This window comes from Talpa occidentalis, unplaced genomic scaffold, assembly GCF_014898055.3.
Source record: "Talpa occidentalis isolate TD23 unplaced genomic scaffold, MPIMG_talOcc4v2.1 talOcc4.12, whole genome shotgun sequence".
NCBI lineage: Eukaryota > Metazoa > Chordata > Mammalia > Eulipotyphla > Talpidae > Talpa > Talpa occidentalis.
In genome coordinates this window covers 79,693,589-79,709,882 of record NW_023601212.1, presented here as the reverse complement: position 1 = coordinate 79,709,882, position 16,294 = coordinate 79,693,589, and the positions used below count along the sequence as shown (strand labels likewise).

The 16,294-nt window shown below is 49.8% G+C and overlaps 1 protein-coding gene across 5 annotated transcripts in view; it reads left to right on the top strand.

Moving 5' to 3' along the window:
• Positions 1-16,294, top strand: part of CUX1 (cut like homeobox 1) — a 320,905-nt gene that overhangs the window by 242,686 nt on the left and 61,925 nt on the right. For 3 of the 5 annotated variants that reach the window (XM_037506893.2, XM_037506890.2, XM_037506892.1), the window contains exons 11-14: positions 5,068-5,256; positions 12,139-12,197; positions 15,422-15,470; positions 16,196-16,292. In XM_037506893.2, coding sequence (XP_037362790.1) covers positions 5,068-5,256; positions 12,139-12,197; positions 15,422-15,470; positions 16,196-16,292 — 394 coding nt within the window. The remainder of the gene's footprint in view (positions 1-5,067; positions 5,257-12,138; positions 12,198-15,421; positions 15,471-16,195; positions 16,293-16,294) is intronic. The other 2 variants (XM_037506894.2, XM_037506891.2) reach the window with 1 other exon arrangement.

The following is a 16,294-nucleotide window of genomic DNA, read 5'->3' as shown; positions in this document are numbered from 1 at the left end:
GACCCTCAGTAAGTCCTCAGTGAACTCAGGCAGTGACTCTTACTGTGGTGGCATCGCCATCTGATCCAGGAGCCCTGGTTTCTAAACTCATCTCGGCCACTAGCACACTTATGAGCACAGGCAGTTATACTTGCTGGGCCTCAGTTTCCCCATGTGTAGAATAAGAGTTCCATGATCCTGAGCTGGCTTTGGCTCTGACAGCTGTGATGAGTCAACTCCACTTGCTGGTGTCCTTTTACTTAGCAAAGAGCCTTTACTGTGCCAGGACGAGGGTGGACATGAGAGAGCAAGGAGGAGCGAGACGGGGCCTTCCCAGGGAAAGTACGGTCCTATTGGGAAGACTTAGTGTTGTAAGAAATTTATACCATCTGTTGAGAGCCTTTGGACCTCACCTCACCCATGGAGCAGGGTACTGCTATTTCTTTATGTAAATGAGGCTCTGTGAATGCAAACCTTTGGCCCCAGCGACCAAACCAGAACTCCACTAGGGCCTTCTCTCACCCCAGACCAAGGCTTTTAAATGATACCCTGGGAATGAATCCAAAGCAAAGTTTAGGTATTAGGACCTCCTTTTCAGAATGGACTTTAGTTTTCTTTCTTTAAATTCATATTAAATGAAAGGTGATTTAAGTGTTTCAAAATAGAGAGAAAAGCTTTCCAGTTCAGGAATGGTCAAGTCCTTCATATTGCATGCTCCCTGACACTAAATTTACCTGAAACGTCCCCTTGACTGGATCACCATCCTGCATCCAAGCTGACCTGGATGGACCCAGCCCCACAGCCAGGGCATGAAGATGCCCTCAGAGTTGGGGTCAGTAAGCTTTTTCCCTGGTTGCCCTTCATCCTCAAGAGGAATCGGATCATCCTAATAGGTCTACACAAGGCGCCTCAGCTCAGTGTTTTGATTGAAAGGATTTCTGGCACCCTCCTAGACTGTAGCAACCAAAACATTTTAGAAGGAAATGAATGTTTTTGCAGGTAGAGTAAGTTGTGGATCCTAGGGGTGCTTAAACACTTCATCATGGGCTAAGTGCAGTGTTTACATGGCACCAGCTCCCTCTTCCCCGAGCAGCCCTGCCAGGGCTCCCCGGGCATGCATTCCCACATAGGCAGGCGGCTCAGCCTCCAGCTCCAGCTCCAGCTCCAGCCCCAGCCAGTCGGGGAGCAAACATAGGAAACTGGGCCAGCGGGGAAATGTCTGTTGGGCTTGGCTGGCAGAACTCGGCAGAGAAACAGTAGAGTCTATAGATTTAGCAAAAGCCAAAACCAGTGTGTTGGGTGTCTTAGCAGAATCGCTGGTCCTAGTCAAGCGCTTGGTGAGCTCCTGCCTGTGTGTGGGGCTGTGCTGGGGCCTTGCGTGCCTATCTTGTCTCTGCCTCGGGACCCTGCCATCCTCAGAGGAAGGTTTTATTGTCATCATGTTACAGATAAAGAAACTGAGACTCGGAGGGGTTAAGTAAATTGCCTGGGTCACATAGCTAGAAAATACTCAGGCTGGGATTCGCTTCCAGGCCGTCCTACTCCAGAGTCTGCTCTTTGCTCCCTGCTTCATGTGCATTTAGGGGCTGCGCCATTATAGATCATTATTTAGCTGAACTAGGTGCGGTAGGAGGACCCAGCAGATACACAACCTGTGATGTTTCACACAAGTAGGTTTGGGGAGCGGTGTGAGAGGAGGTGAACAGGTTCAAACAGAGTGGAACGGGACTCTACATGGGTGACTTCTGTTTTGACGCTAAGCCCCGGCATCATCAGGAGCCCTTCCACTTTTTCACATGCTGAAACTCTCCAGAGCATTCTCATATCTCCTCTTGGCTCCTGAGCCATCGCCACCCCCCTACCCCTCAAAGTCTCAGCGCCCATGAAGGTAGCATTCCCTTATAGGACTTGGAAGCCTGGAATTCTGGGTGAGACTGTCCCTATGGGGACATTAATTTATGCAAGACACAACTCGCAGGCCCCAGAGTTCTGGTGCCCACAGGACTTGCTGTCAGACTTGGAGAAGTCAGTTTCACTCCTTCAGAGGCTCATCCAAGCCAGAGTCATGACCCTGAATCCTATCAGGATCACAGGGAGTCCCTGGGTCCTACCCCAGGAACCCCTGAAACCACAGTCTCCTGGGAGAGCCCAGAACCTATGTATTTTCTAAAGCCCCCCAGTGATTTGTGTGCTTGAGTTAAGGCCTGGTCCTCTGAATCCAATTCCCCTCATCATGTGCTTCACCTCTCGTGGACGGGCTCACAAGCCGGCATCCCGATGGCCTGACAGCCAGCTCCCTGTGGTTTCAAAAGTGTGTCTCCTCCCAGCACCATGTCCGCCTGTTGGGCACTTTCCTTTCTGGGCTGTGCCAGAGTCTCCACTGGCCTCGCCCTCTGTTTTCTGCCCCTCAGTCGTTTCCCGGCCCTAGTCCATGTGTCTTTCCCGGGTTGTCTTCATGATGGAACAACCATGATGCCCTCATGTTTAAAATGAAAGTGAGTGTGTTTGGGTTTCAAGTCCTCGATCTTATTTCCAAGGCCTTACTGCCTTTGGGTATATTATCTTACTCATCTCATTTAATTTATGCAAGACACAAATGCTTTTCGTAATGTTGTGAATGAGCAATCTATGGCCCAGGTTCCTGAGAATTAATGTGCCCACAAGTCACATAGTCAGCTGTGGACAGACCAGACTGAGCCCCTGCCATTGGGCAGGAAGGCCTTCTGAGGACAGCCTAGTGCTGGGTCCTCATCCTGTGTCCAGACTCAGCACTGAGGACTGCTGTTTTTATACATAATATTTGAGCCACTTACCCCTAGCAGGTTAACTTGCGCTTACCCGTTTAAAACTGCAAATCACCTTTGGCGGCTTTTACACTCTTTCCTTAAGAGCACTTAGAACAGGTTTTATGGCTCACATCCCTCAGGTCGGAAGAAGGCTGAAATGAGTTAAATTAGGTAACTTGGCTTGATGTAGACCGGCCGTGAGACCAACCTCCCCAGTTATCTGTCACTCTGTCGTGTCCCCTCCCTTGCGCCTCCACAAGTCTGGCCACCCTGCCAAGTGTTCACCCATCAGGCACTAACACACTCACTCCTTTTCAGGCTGGCCTCTCAGCATCTATCCTGCTTCATGCCCTGCGCCCCGCCCCTTCCAACCTCAGTGCCCACCTGTGGTGTTCCCACCGTGAATTGCAGCCCTCTTCCCTCTGAGAGCACCTTCAGCCCTTCATGATAACCCAACCCTGCAGGGAGGACTTGTCCTAGGCTCCCAGGCTCCTGACCTTGGTCCCGGCCAGTGTGTCTAGGACGATGCTTCCCACTCTCTGTGGGAAGGGCAGTTTTGTTTTGATTTTTAAATTTCCAATCTGTTGCAAGCTGATAGTTTTGTAAAAGACAATAAAAATAGGACAGCCATGTGGAACTGCTATAAAAGTTCCTAGGCGCTCTCGGCTTCTGCGCTTGTCATGTTGCGTGCGGCACTGGTGGGAGGATTGGCCCCAGCGGGCAGGGCACACTTGGAGCAGCACTGTCCGGACAGCACATGCCTTTTAAATGAGCCAGAGGGAGGATGCTTCTGGGGCCCCAGGGCCATGCACACCAGGTTAAAGGAAAGTATTTTACATATTAGACAAGTCAGGGGCCTCTCTGGTAGCGCAGGCAGTTGAGCACAGCGCTGTGAAGCTGTCCGTAGCCTCTGGAGTGCCGGTTCGATCCCCGCCAGCTGCGGAGCAACCCACATGGCATGCCAGACCTCTCCTGTCTCGCCCTCTGCTCCCCTCAGCAGTGTATTTCAGTCAGTCTGCCTGTTCTGTTCCCTGCTCTATCTCTGGTGAATCCTCTCACCCTCCCGCACATCTGGCCTGTACCCCAGTTCTTGTATAAATAAATAAATCTTTAAAAAAAATATATTCTACAAGTCGAAGAAACATTATCTTCCCAGGAGGGAGACGAGACATGCAAAGCTATTCCCTGGGTGACTGGCTGTACCCAAATATGAACACCCCATGACAAGCTCATGGAATGGCATGGCTGAACCAACCAAGTGGAGCTCAGCCGCCACCCTTCACCCCCGCCCCAGTATAGGCAAGATCAAGATGGCCAGCTGTCCACCTGGGGGTGAAGGGGTGACTGGGAAGATGCTGACATTCTACAAATGTGGAGTATGAGCTGCCCCAGGTCTCACCCAAGCCCTCCTTCCCTCCCCATTAGTCATGCCCAGAAGTGCGTCCACCCACAGAAAAGTTTCCAGAATCCTGCAGGTGCCATAATTAACTTTAAAACTTGAAAAAAACGTACTACCTTAATCCTTAGGAAGTGGAATTACGAATTTAACTTTTTCTTCTTTTTCTCCATACCTTTTCCCTATTTTGCATATTTTGTGTGAGCAAATTTGGGGAGGGGAAAAGTAAGTATAAAAGTAAGTCTAAGAGTTTTAAGCAAATGTGCATCTTCCACATTGAGAATCATTTGATCAAACAGTATCTCAGCATCTTGATCACTTAGTAGCAAACCAGTAGGACTTTGAATCCCATGTTATAGTGGAAAATCCAAATGCTTGGGAACATCCCCGGTGCCCTCTGCAGAACCTTTCCATGTGGTGTCCCTGCCTGGAACTCCCACTATCAGCAAGCTCTTTCTCCTTCAGGTCTTTGCTCAAATGACACCATCTCAATGAGGCTTTTCCTGACCATCTTAAAAAACACAGTGACTCCTCCCAAACCTGACCCCGTGCCCTTTCCCTGCTTCAGTTTTCCTATGTTACTTCCCACCATCCAACACACTTCATCCTACTAATAAATGTAACGCTCATGTCCGGCCCTGCACCATCCCACCCACTAGACTGGTAGTGAGGACGAGGACGTCTGGCCTTCTGTTCTGTTTGCCTAGAACATGGTTGACGTTCAATAAATATCGACCACTTAGACAGAGAAGGCTGTGTGGGGAGGACTGTGGGCAGGTCCTGTCCACCTTGAGGTACCATCTATGTCTTTCCATCTGCGTGGGCTTTGCCTCAGTTTCCAGCACAGCTAACTCCAAGCACCTGCCTGAAGCCGGTGCAGTTTGTCATTTCCTCTCTCCTTCCCAGGAACAGGCCATAGAGGTGCTGACCCGCTCCAGCCTGGAAGTTGAGTTGGCAGCCAAAGAGCGGGAGATCGCCCAACTGGTGGAGGACGTGCAGAGACTCCAGGCCAGCCTCACCAAACTGCGCGAGAACTCGGCCAGCCAGATCTCCCAGCTCGAGCAGCAACTGAGTGCCAAGAACAGCACGCTCAAAGTAAGGGGCCGGCAGCTGAGGGAGGGAGGGCTGGATGCACACACGTACACACAGACACACACCTACCCACACTCTCAGCTCGTGACCGAGGAGCACCCGGGGACACCAGACTGTTAAGGGGGCACACGCTCTGAAAGGGGTCTGGCCATCCATGGCACAAAGGCAAAGGAAGCAGACTCTTAGTGTGAGAGATCTTTAATAGAATCAGTGTGCATAGAGAGAAAAACTAAAGGATATTCCTAATAGTAGTTTCCCAGTGAAACTCTAGAAATTACCCAATACTCTCATGGGCAAATACCCAGCCAAACAGGATCAGCCCAAAGCAGGGCCACTGAGGCCCAAAAGCTTGCCACACGTCTAAGGTACCTTCTGGCAGAGAACCATAAGCAAGAGGTTAGGCAGGTCCCAGAGAGCTGGGACAGAAGGAGACACTTGAAATTCAAAATCAAAATATAAATCAAGATAAGGGCTGCCTTTGTCTCTGCCAAAGATGGCCTCCCCGCATGTCTCTCACACATGTGTCTATTCCAAGTAGCTCTATACCTGTTTTCCTCCACATGTCTCCAAGTCTCTGGGTGATGTTCGAAGGCACAGAAGCAAAAGAGAGAGGGGGTCCCCTTACTTTCCTTGTTATATAGGTTGACCTGCCCACTCAGCTCCACCAGCTTCCCCGTTCAAGAAGTCCAGTTCATGGAATACTGGGACTTACAGTCCAAGGTGGTTGCATGTAAATGGAGGCAGGAAGAATGGCACTTCCCCTTTATGGAGCCTCTATAACACGACTTGCAAGGAGTCTGGGGTCATCTGGCTTGATGCTCTGGCACCCTGTGCTCCTCAGTGGGTCTCTTCTGCTCCTGGTATGTGGAACACTCGCCTAAAAGGCAGCTTATATCAGTATCTGCCTTATTTGCACTGCCTTGGTTGCTGCACCAGTGTATCTCATTTATTTCCTTCTTTAATAGCAGAAATGGCTACTTGGATTTCTTAGTCTGAGCTCCGACTATCCACAAAACTTTTTCTCTCCAATGAGAACAATATAATACAGCCCAAAGTTCCCCTAGGCGCATCATTCAGAAACTCCCTCAGCTATGTTTGGGAGAGTACCTTGTTGGGAACTTACAGCAAATAATGGCAACCTTGAACTTCTGAGCTCACCAGAAGTGAGTCCCTGAGCCGAGGCTGGTTGACAACCTTTGAACCCTGCCATCAGCTCTTAACTGGAGGGCGCTTCCTTCTTAAGACACAGTTTCTGTTGTTGCCCCTGGTAGAAACACCCACCTTCAGTGCCCACCCGCAAGGCTGCCTCCCCACCCCACAATGCGGGAGCTGGGGGTCTGTGTGGGGTGTGCAGCGTCCGTCAGGGCCACAGGCTGTCTCTGTGTGTGGACTGCCGTCAGGCCTCCCCTGCCTGTGCTCCCTGACCCTGGAGGAAACGAAATGAGAGCCTAGAGGCCCGCCGAGGGCAAGACTGGGTTGGGTTCCTGAGCCTCAGGGTTTGCCCCTCAAGCCTGTGTTGCTTCAGCACAGCCCCCCAAGCTTGGTCTGTCACTTCCCAGGGAGCATGGGCAGGAGCACAGCAAAGCTAGACCTTCTTGAGCTTTCTCATGAATTTGTATCCCTTACTCAGAACCGAGAGCCATTTTCATTCTATATTTTTAATTATACTTTATTTAACGTTTTCGGTCTGTTGAAATTAGGGTAATTTGAAGATAGTCCTGGGACCCGAGATTCGTAGCATGTCGAAGCCCAAAGGCTGTCCTCAGAGGTACCTCATTTGATAGTGAAGAGACAGGACCAGCGGGCCCCAATTCCCAGAGCAGATTCTCCCTCAGGCCTCCAGCCCACTCAGCTCGGGCTCAGGTCTGGTGTGGGGAACACGAGTGGGTGAGCGTCGGCCTCCCCAGCGCAGTCACTGCACACTCAAGACTGTGGATCAAAGTTAGTTATAAAAAATGTAGAGAGAACTTATATAAAGCAATTAGACTTGTAGTTAGACTTGTTTTGATGTTTTGAAGTCAGTTATTTCTCCTCGCCCCAACCACGTTTCTTATCCAGAACTAAGTTTCCCGCAGGTCTGTCCTCTTGTTGCTCGCTGACGCCCAGGCACCCACCTCTCCCCTGCTGGTTTGCCCTTTGCCTCACTGGGGTGGCTCTCATCCCTTGTTGGAGAAACCATGGGTACCTGGGTCCCCTGAGGAGATGGTCCTGCCAGCTGTGGGGACGTGATAGAGACCAGGGCCTGCGGTCAGCAGCCATGCATTGATTTCTCCAGGGTCTCTTAACTCGCTCATCAGCTTGCCCAGTCAGTGAGTGCCAGTACTCATTTTTTATTTCTAGATTAAATCTAATTTTCTTGTGTTATAGTCATTTCTGACCCTGGCAGTGGCATTATTATTAGATAATTTCCCTTTCTCTCCTTTGTTGCAGTTAAAGGGTACGACTCGGATACAGTCTGCAGTTGACTACATGAGAGGCAGGCTATAGACCTTACAATTTTTATTATAGAGCAATTTCTTCTAAATCAGTTAAGGTTTTAATGTTTGCCTTCACAAAAAATGAAACGCAGTTTCACAAATTAATGTTCTTTATCCGTATCTTGGGGGAATTCTTTAATACTCTGCAGTTAATGAAACAATTCGGCAATACTTCCAAAATTATTGCTCCCTTATCTTCATCTGATCTAATAATCAAAACATATCCTCTAGTAACAAGACTTCTCTGATTTTAATTATCTTAACCCCTTGCCGCCAGGAGTGACAGTCTCCCCAGTACCGAAGCCATACACAAAAGGCAGAGCCCTCCCCGAAAGAGTGTATCTCCCCCCACCTCACCCCAAGGAATAAGGTTAATTGAATGAGATACCTTTCCAGGGCTTTTTTTTTTCCTAAAGTGTATAATTTATAGTCTCAAATCTGAGCTAAGCAGTGCTATAATTATAGAAAGATATTTTATGAATGAGACCTATCAAATTGGCAACCTGATGCTTTGGCAACAGGGGTCTCACCTAGCGGTGCCAGCAAGGAGTCTCACCAGACTTTCAGTGGGGCTTTCCCCTTGCTCCTCAAACCCCCCCCCAACACCGCCCCTCCCCATACCCCTGCCTCAGTCTTTTCCCCTGGGACCATGTTGTTTAGCTCTTGGGATCCTGGCACCTCCTGGTCTAGATGGAATTGGAATCCCTGTCAGAGGATTCTGCAGCCCCCACCATCTCTCAGCTTCTTGGAGTTATGGGTAGCTTTGCCATGAACATTGGCCATGGTCTTTGGTTGATTAGATGCTCATGTACTTCATGACAGTCACTGATAGGAGTGGGGGTAGGCTCGCAAGGACAAAAGGCATAACGGGCAGAATCTTAAGATTTTCGAGGCTTAATAGAATTTATTTGGGATTAGTTGTTTTGCTTTCTCCAGCACCTTGATACTCTCCATCTTTCTGAAACTAATATTTCTTCCCTTCACTTAGACGTTTGATTGTAGTTCTGTGAGGATGAATTGACAGTTAGTTGGATGGTCATCAGCCTTTCTTCCCCCACATTCTGCTTTTTCAAACCAAATTCACCATAAATGTATCACTATCCATGTACAGCCTCTAACCTTTAAATAGACATCGAAACAGACACAGGAGTGGGAGATGTTTCTTCCTGCCTAATCTGACAAGTACTCAAGCACAGTGCCACTTGTAAAGGATAATTCTGTATTCGTAATTAATGAAATAACCCGACTGCCATTACAAGGCTGCTATTTTTGATAACTCTCTATTCTGTGGTCTTCTGTTGGAACACTTCAATGCAGAGGCAGTATAATTAGGCAGTCACCTGCGTTACACTCACTATAGCACAGAAAAGAATGCTACCAATAGCTTCAATTTAAAATGGGTATTTATAAGAAAGGCTAGCTAAAAGAATGCCAATCTCCCATAGGGAGAAATTATATTTTCTAAAGATGCTTTAAAGATCAGTACTTCCCGCTGGGTGGGTGGGCAGGTGTATTAGAATCACCTGGAAGATTTTTTCCAAACTGCACGTGCCTTCCAAACCTTCTGCACTTCTCACCCCACCTCCTGAGGTTCTGATAGGTCCTTTTGAGCCAATATGGAACATGCTGTGTCCTTCAGGGCGTCAGGACAGGAAACAAGACTGGTCAAGGCCCATGCCTGTCCATCCTGCACCTGCCCTCCATGTAGGAAGACTTAACCTGGATGGTGTGCACAAGCACTAAAATCAAAATCCAGGGAACAGAGGGGCCAGAGGACGAGCCTCCTTGATCCTTCCATGGGGAGAAAGAAGGGTAAATGCGGCCCCAGCCGTGGGAAGCAGAGTGGAATCTGCCCAGTGGCAGTGAGAGGCTCCAGGGGAAGACACCAAGGGGCTCCAAGCTGCAGCCCTCCAGGCCACTTTGGGATTGAGGCAGGTCGGGAGGTCACAAGTCGGTTCCTACAGAATCGTTATAAACCAATGGTATTACTGCAAGTGCTCTAGGAAGCTAATTATCTGTGGGACTCAACAGTAAAATCTCTTGGAAAGTCACTGGGTGGTAAATCTAGATCTTTCCCTTGCAGATGGTCCCCAGCTTACCACACATATAGCTGCCCACGATGTGTAGTATCTCAGTGGCCTAAATGTTGAAGAGGACCTTCCTGGCCTATGATAGCAGCTACACTTGCTCATCCCATATTTCCTCACCAGGGTGTTTTGAAAACCCTTATCCTTAGTCTCCCATTTTTCACATGAGAAGCCTGAGACCCACATGACCCAAGGACACACTCAGCCAGGCCATACTGCTAGTTCTCAGTGAAAACTCATCCAGATTACACAGACTGCAGTCCTAACACCTTCTGACCAGGGCGAGTCACAGTGTTCGAGCTCCCAGGGGGACCATAGTGGACACAGCAACAATAATGGCCCTGCGCGAAAGTCCTGCGGTACCCACCTCTGCACCAGGGTCTTGCCATGTGCCCTATCATTCAGCCCTCTGGGGTTGTTGCTGATATTCTCATTTTACAAATGAGCTTATTAATGTGCCCAAAGTACCAGAACTGGACTTGGCTCAATGCCGGGCTAGGTTCTAGGTTCAAACTTTTCCTTCTCGAGCCCTTCTTATATTTCTCCTGTTCACTGAACTTGACGAGTTTTCTGTGTGTTCCGTACTCGGCATCAGAGCTGCACATCTGAAAGCTGCCTGGCATCCCAGCAGCCCTGATGATCCTTTGTCAGGGAGGGCTGGCCCATTAGTACTTCTAGTGACTAGGGAGAAGAATGAAATAATCCCTCTTTGTGAGCACCTCTGAGACTCTTTTGTAGGAAAATGAGTGCCTGCTTCCCCATTTAATTATGACTGAGAGAACCATTACAATAGATAAAGTTGGTGAGAGGTTCTTCAAAAGGAAGTAGGGCAGAGCAATCTTGGACAACAGAAAATAAACACAAGACACCATCAGCACAGGCAATAGGAAAGATGGGCTAAGTGAGTTTGGTTTACAGACTCCTGGATTCTTGAAACAGCAGCAGGTGGGATTCGGTTGAGCCTTGAGGCTGCTAGGCATCTCTCCCCAACTCTAGAATGTTCCCAGTTGCTTTAAACCGATCTGTCTTGGCTGGTGAGGCAGAACCTGGAGAGATTGCTGGACACCTCTCTGGAGATGGGGAGGTGCTGGAACTCTGCTTCAGGTCAGGACACTCGCTGCGTCATCAGGACCATCCCCGTCTGGCTGTTTTATGTTCATCTACCTTATTTTCCCCATAAGCTCCCTTTGGGAGGTGGTCAACAGCAAGCTAGTCCCAAAATGAAAATACTACAGAGGTCTGGGCAAAAACAACCACACAAAGCCCTGGGGTCTCATAGACTAATAGAACACATTTGGGTGTCACCCTGCCTGGGGAACACGCCCCCCTGGCCTTGCTGTGAGGCTGTGTGGCTCAGAGAACCCCTCACCCTCCCTCCAAAAGTGTTCCAGGGCCTGGGAGTCAGCGGTGCCCTGCTGGCCAGGGGCCGTGGGAGGACCCTTCCGGAGGGACTTAGACAAGACTCGGCCAGGAGATCACTGACAGACCTGCTAAACAAGCCTCCACACCCAAAGCCCCCGTGGCTGGGGATACACAGTATAAGCACTGTGTCCCTGGTGCAGAAAGATGCTCAACCGCGAAGGCCGGTGTCTCCTGTTAGCAGGGCCCAGAGGCAATGACAACACCCGATGCTGCATGGCCACTCGCCCATGCACTTAGTGAAGAGCCAGACACTGGTTTTTACATGCTAGGAGAGCTCATCGTTCTATTTGCCACTTATGGTGGTTCATGCAGAACGGCCTTTTCCTTGTTCTGTGTGCTGTTCTGTAAAGCTTTCACCTTCTGCGTTAAGTTTTGTTTCACAACCTGACGCTGCCATGCGAGCCCGTCTGAGGGCTGGTGCTCTCTCACGCACGCTGCCAGCTCCTAGGCGTCCACGTTCCCTCAGGGATGGCTGGATGCTGTACAGGGGACGTGGCGAGTGAATCTGTCTTAGCCCGTCAGGCTCCCATAACAGAACACCACAGACTGGGTGACTTAAGCAATGTTTATTTCTCACAGTTCTGGAGGCCAGAAGTCCAAGATCAAGGCGCTGGCAAATTCAGTGTCTGGTGAGGACCCATTGCCTGGTTCACAGCAGCCAGCTCACATGGTGGAAGGGAAGAGGGTGGTCTTTGCAGCCTCTTTGATAAAATGACATTAATCCCACTCAAGAGTCTCTACCCTTAAAACCTAATCACCCCCCAAAGGCCCCTACTCCTAACACCATCACCTTGAGGGTTAGGATATCAACATGAATTGGGGAGGACATTGGGGAGACATTCAGTCCATCTATTAATCTATTCCAGACCTGGCCACTAATGAAACTCCTCTGTTTTCAGCAACTGGAAGAAAAACTCAAAGGACAGGCTGACTATGAAGAGGTGAAGAAAGAGCTAAAGTAAGTATGGAGGTGTCTGCTGTGGCCTCACGTGGCCAGGGCTGCTGGAGATCTTTGTGGAGGACGCCCTGCTGGCGAGGGGCCGCCACAGGTCCTTGGCCTTGGCCTTGTGTGCATCCCGGGCTGTCCAGCACTGTGGGCATTTGCATTCAAGCCCTTCCTTGAATTCTTTGAATTTGTTATATAATTTTATGTGCTTAAAGTATGCTGATCTGCTCAGAGTCAGAGGAAATCTACATATGATCGTGCAGAAATCATAAAATAGGAGCTTGTTTTTCAGGCATAAGTTCCCACAACAGGAGAGCCGGGAGATGTTTTCCAAATGAAAATGCATGTGGCCTTACGCCTCTTTAGACTTTCTTCTCCCAAACTCTAGTTCCCCACCAAGCTCATCAGTGGTTCTAATGCTTCCATTCTCCAGCTGGGAGGCCCCATCCCCCAGCCTGAACCTCCTGCCTCAGACTCCTTTCCCCTCCTGAAGCGCCCAAACCTTGGTTCTCTACCTGTCCCTCAAGTTCAGTGCTCTCCAAACTCATGACCTCTTCCCCCCGCCTGGAGCTCATGGCAGCCCCCAACCGTGCAGACCCCACCCTCACCCCTCCATTCTTCCTACCTTGCCCTACAGAACCTCACCCTGGGCTTAACCCATCTCCATGCAGATTATTACTCTGCGAAGAAAGTCCCTGCAGTGTGTAAACCAGGGCCCGCAGGGGCATTCGCACCACTGTGCTTGTCAGCTCACACATCCTGGTGGTTCTCCTCTGCCCCCGGCTAAGCCCCGACCCACTTTGCAGCCACCCCAGAGCTCCGCCTTACAGAGAAGACAGTCTGAGGAGACAGGTGCCCAGGTGCCCTGTGGCTTTTTCCTGGGCCTCATGGTCACTCCCCTGCTCCCAGCTTCTCCCTCCTGTCTCTCCAGGCTGACCCCTCCATCCAGACCTTCTGTCCCTTCCTTTGACTCCTTCCTGCTACTCTTGTCAGCTTTCTCTCTTGCTGACATTTTCAATTTCGCCTTTTAAAATAAGCCTACACCCACTCAACATGCTGTTCTTTGTAGTGTTAATCCCATTCCCTTGGTTTTTCTAAACAAGCTGGTTGGAAGAGCTTACTTAACCTTGCTGCGGCTCCCCATGGCCTTCCATCGGTGCTGGCCTTCTCCAGCTTCCCTGGTGAGGGTATGCAGGTATCTGCTCTCAAACCCTGTGCCCACCACATTATCTTCACCCCTCTGGCTGCAGATGGATACTGCCAGCTCCTCTGTCAATGACCCCCAGACCTCTCCATGTTTCAGCACTCCCTCATCCCTTTTCCAACTTAGGGGCATATATTTTTTACCTGGTTCACCTCAGTGTGTCTTAATCATCCCTTCCTTTCCCTCATCTTCCCCCCTCAAAAGAAGGAAATGTGATTCTCCTCATGTTGAGTCAGAGAAATGAAGGCCTTTGCCTGGGCCCCCTGCCACCCCACACTGAGGCCAGTCCCTTACCTCCTCCTCCCTGCTCACCTCCATCCCTGGAACCAAGACTTGACTCCAGCCTGCAATAATAAGGCCCTTGTCTGTTCCCTCCCATTCAGCAGTCCCCGTGTCCCCAAGCCGCCTCATCACCCATATCCCTGCCAACTCATCTGTACCCCGTGGGCTCCACCACAGCCTATATGCCTGAACAGCCCATTCTGGTGGCTTTTCTATTAAAATTTGTCTCTGGCCTCCCACTTCCTAATGATCCAAGTGCCCTCTACACACACCACCCCAATGGTCAATACCCGCCTCGGTGGTCTGTGAGTCACCCTGCTCCTTCGGGTCCCTTCTCACCCATACCCCATGAAGCAAATCCCTCTCTAACCTCGTGAGATCTCTCCCACCAGGACCCCAACCAGTTCCCTCTTTCCTATGCTGTTTGGATTTTGTCTTCTATCTGTAACAGCCTGCGGAACTGGTGAGGGTAAGGAACAGGCTGCTGCTTGCTCCATAGTGCCAGGCACGTTAAGTCAGTGGTAAACACTTGCTGAATAAATGAAAAGACATGGTTTTCAGACTCCCTTCTCCCAGGTCCACAGTGAGAAGGGAAGCCATTAAGTTGTGGGCTCACTTTAGGATCCCTCTGATGATCCTAAAGAAGTTCTTAGACAAATACATGGTCGCATAAAGTGTGACAGCCACCAAGAAAGGGCAGTTTGTCCAGATCCCCTCTCTCCTGGCTGGCCCAGTGAAGCCCAGAGTTCTTACTCTCAGTAGCTTGCTATGGAGTAAAATGCTAAGTTTATCCCATTAGCACCTCTTTGTTCCTGTGGTGTTAGTTTACATAACAGGGAGATATAAAGACACAACCATGATACATGTCAGCTCCTTACTGGACCGGCAAGGTTGCTATGGTAAAGAGTGGACTCCCAGGGCCCCGGGCAGTTTTACACACTGCTCTCTCCATGGCACCACACTCACATGCAACTGGGAGAGAGACTGAAGTCAGAGCTTCTGGGATGCTAGGGACCTCAGGAACCTGGCCCTGGGGCTTGCAGCCGCCTCACCACTACCCTTCCGCCTGCCTGTACAAGGAGCACACATGGACCCACCAGCCTGTTCACCCATATAGGTCCACAGCAAGAAGGGAAGCCAGAAACAGCAATTTTAGGCTCCTGAGCGCACTCTGCTTTTGGATTTTAATAGGCCAGAGACTAAAGTGATTTCAGTGATAAATAGAATAATGGAAACAAATACTGCTGTGCCACTGCATCCCCAGCCTGGGCCACACAGAAGCCCTGCTCGCTGGCTTTTGAGCCATCCACTGCAGGAGTTTGCTCTTTGTCCATTCCCCTGCGTCCCCAGGTGCCAGCTACCAAGTGAGCATGTAAGACAGTCGCAGCCTATGAGGAGAAGGCCTCTCTCCGTTCCTTGTTACAGTTTTTTCATACCCTCAAGCTTTATAAATGCATTCCACTTGCAAGAAAGTTATGTCTGTGTTAAACTTTAAAATTATACTCTCCACAGACCTGGTGTGATTCCATATGGGATGATTTACATGCTGGGCAAGAAACTTTTGCTGGCCAACTGCTAGTAGAATAGTTATTCTAGAGACACTATCAGATTATTTTGCTGCCAGGGAAGTTGTTAAAGTTGTCAGTTCCTCAGTTCCTGGAGAGCAGGAAACCATGATGTTAATGCTCATTAGCGTGGCTGCCATCAAAGGCATGAGTAGGAAATAACCTCTCTGTCTTGCTCTCCACAGCATTCTGAAATCCATGGAGTTCACACCGTCCGAGGGAGCTGGGACACAGGTACACAGTCTCGCTGTGCTTCCAGTGTGAGCCACAGTAGTGCTGCCGGCCCCCGTTCTTCCACTCACCGGCTTCACCATCTCAATGTTTCTTTCGACCTCACACATACAGCTGATGAGTAATTCCTTAAGAACATTTCACCAAGTCAGGACGCATTATCTTGAGTTGAAAAGAGGCCTTTCAAAAAGAAGTTAATGTTTTCCAAACTGGTAACTTGTTTAACTTGGGCAGGTGCTAAGAACATGAATAAAATGAATTTCAGGTTGTGCTCAAGGACTGGCATAGAAACTACAATTATCTGTGGCCTCACGTGGAGAAGCACCAGGGCCAGTTAAAATTTAAGTCATCAAATGGAACCTTGCTCCTGGTGCCCGAAAGTCACCTTTATGATGACCTTCCAACAGAGGTGTGCGGCTGGGTAGGCAGTCTTGTTGCCCGATGGGATACAGGTTCAGACTGCTCAAATCTGGGGACAGAAGAGAGAAATTAACTGCCCAACAGTTATGTGAGTCTAAAAGAAGAAAACCTACTTTAGTCAAAGTGGATTCTCTTGGCCAGAAACTTGAATGTCCACCATGCACATACGTGTTGAACTTCCTCGGGAAAGTCAGGTTTTCATAACGTGGGTCAGGAGTCCGAGAGTTGGGGTTGCAAGTGAGGTCTAGTGACTCCAGGGCGTGGGAGGGTGGCTGCCCCCGCAGTGAGCCCTGCTCTGCCCCTTCCAGGACGCATCCAAGCCCCTGGAGGTGCTGCTGCTGGAGAAGAACCGCTCCCTGCAGTCTGAGAACGCCGCACTGCGCATCTCCAACAGCGACCTGAGCGGT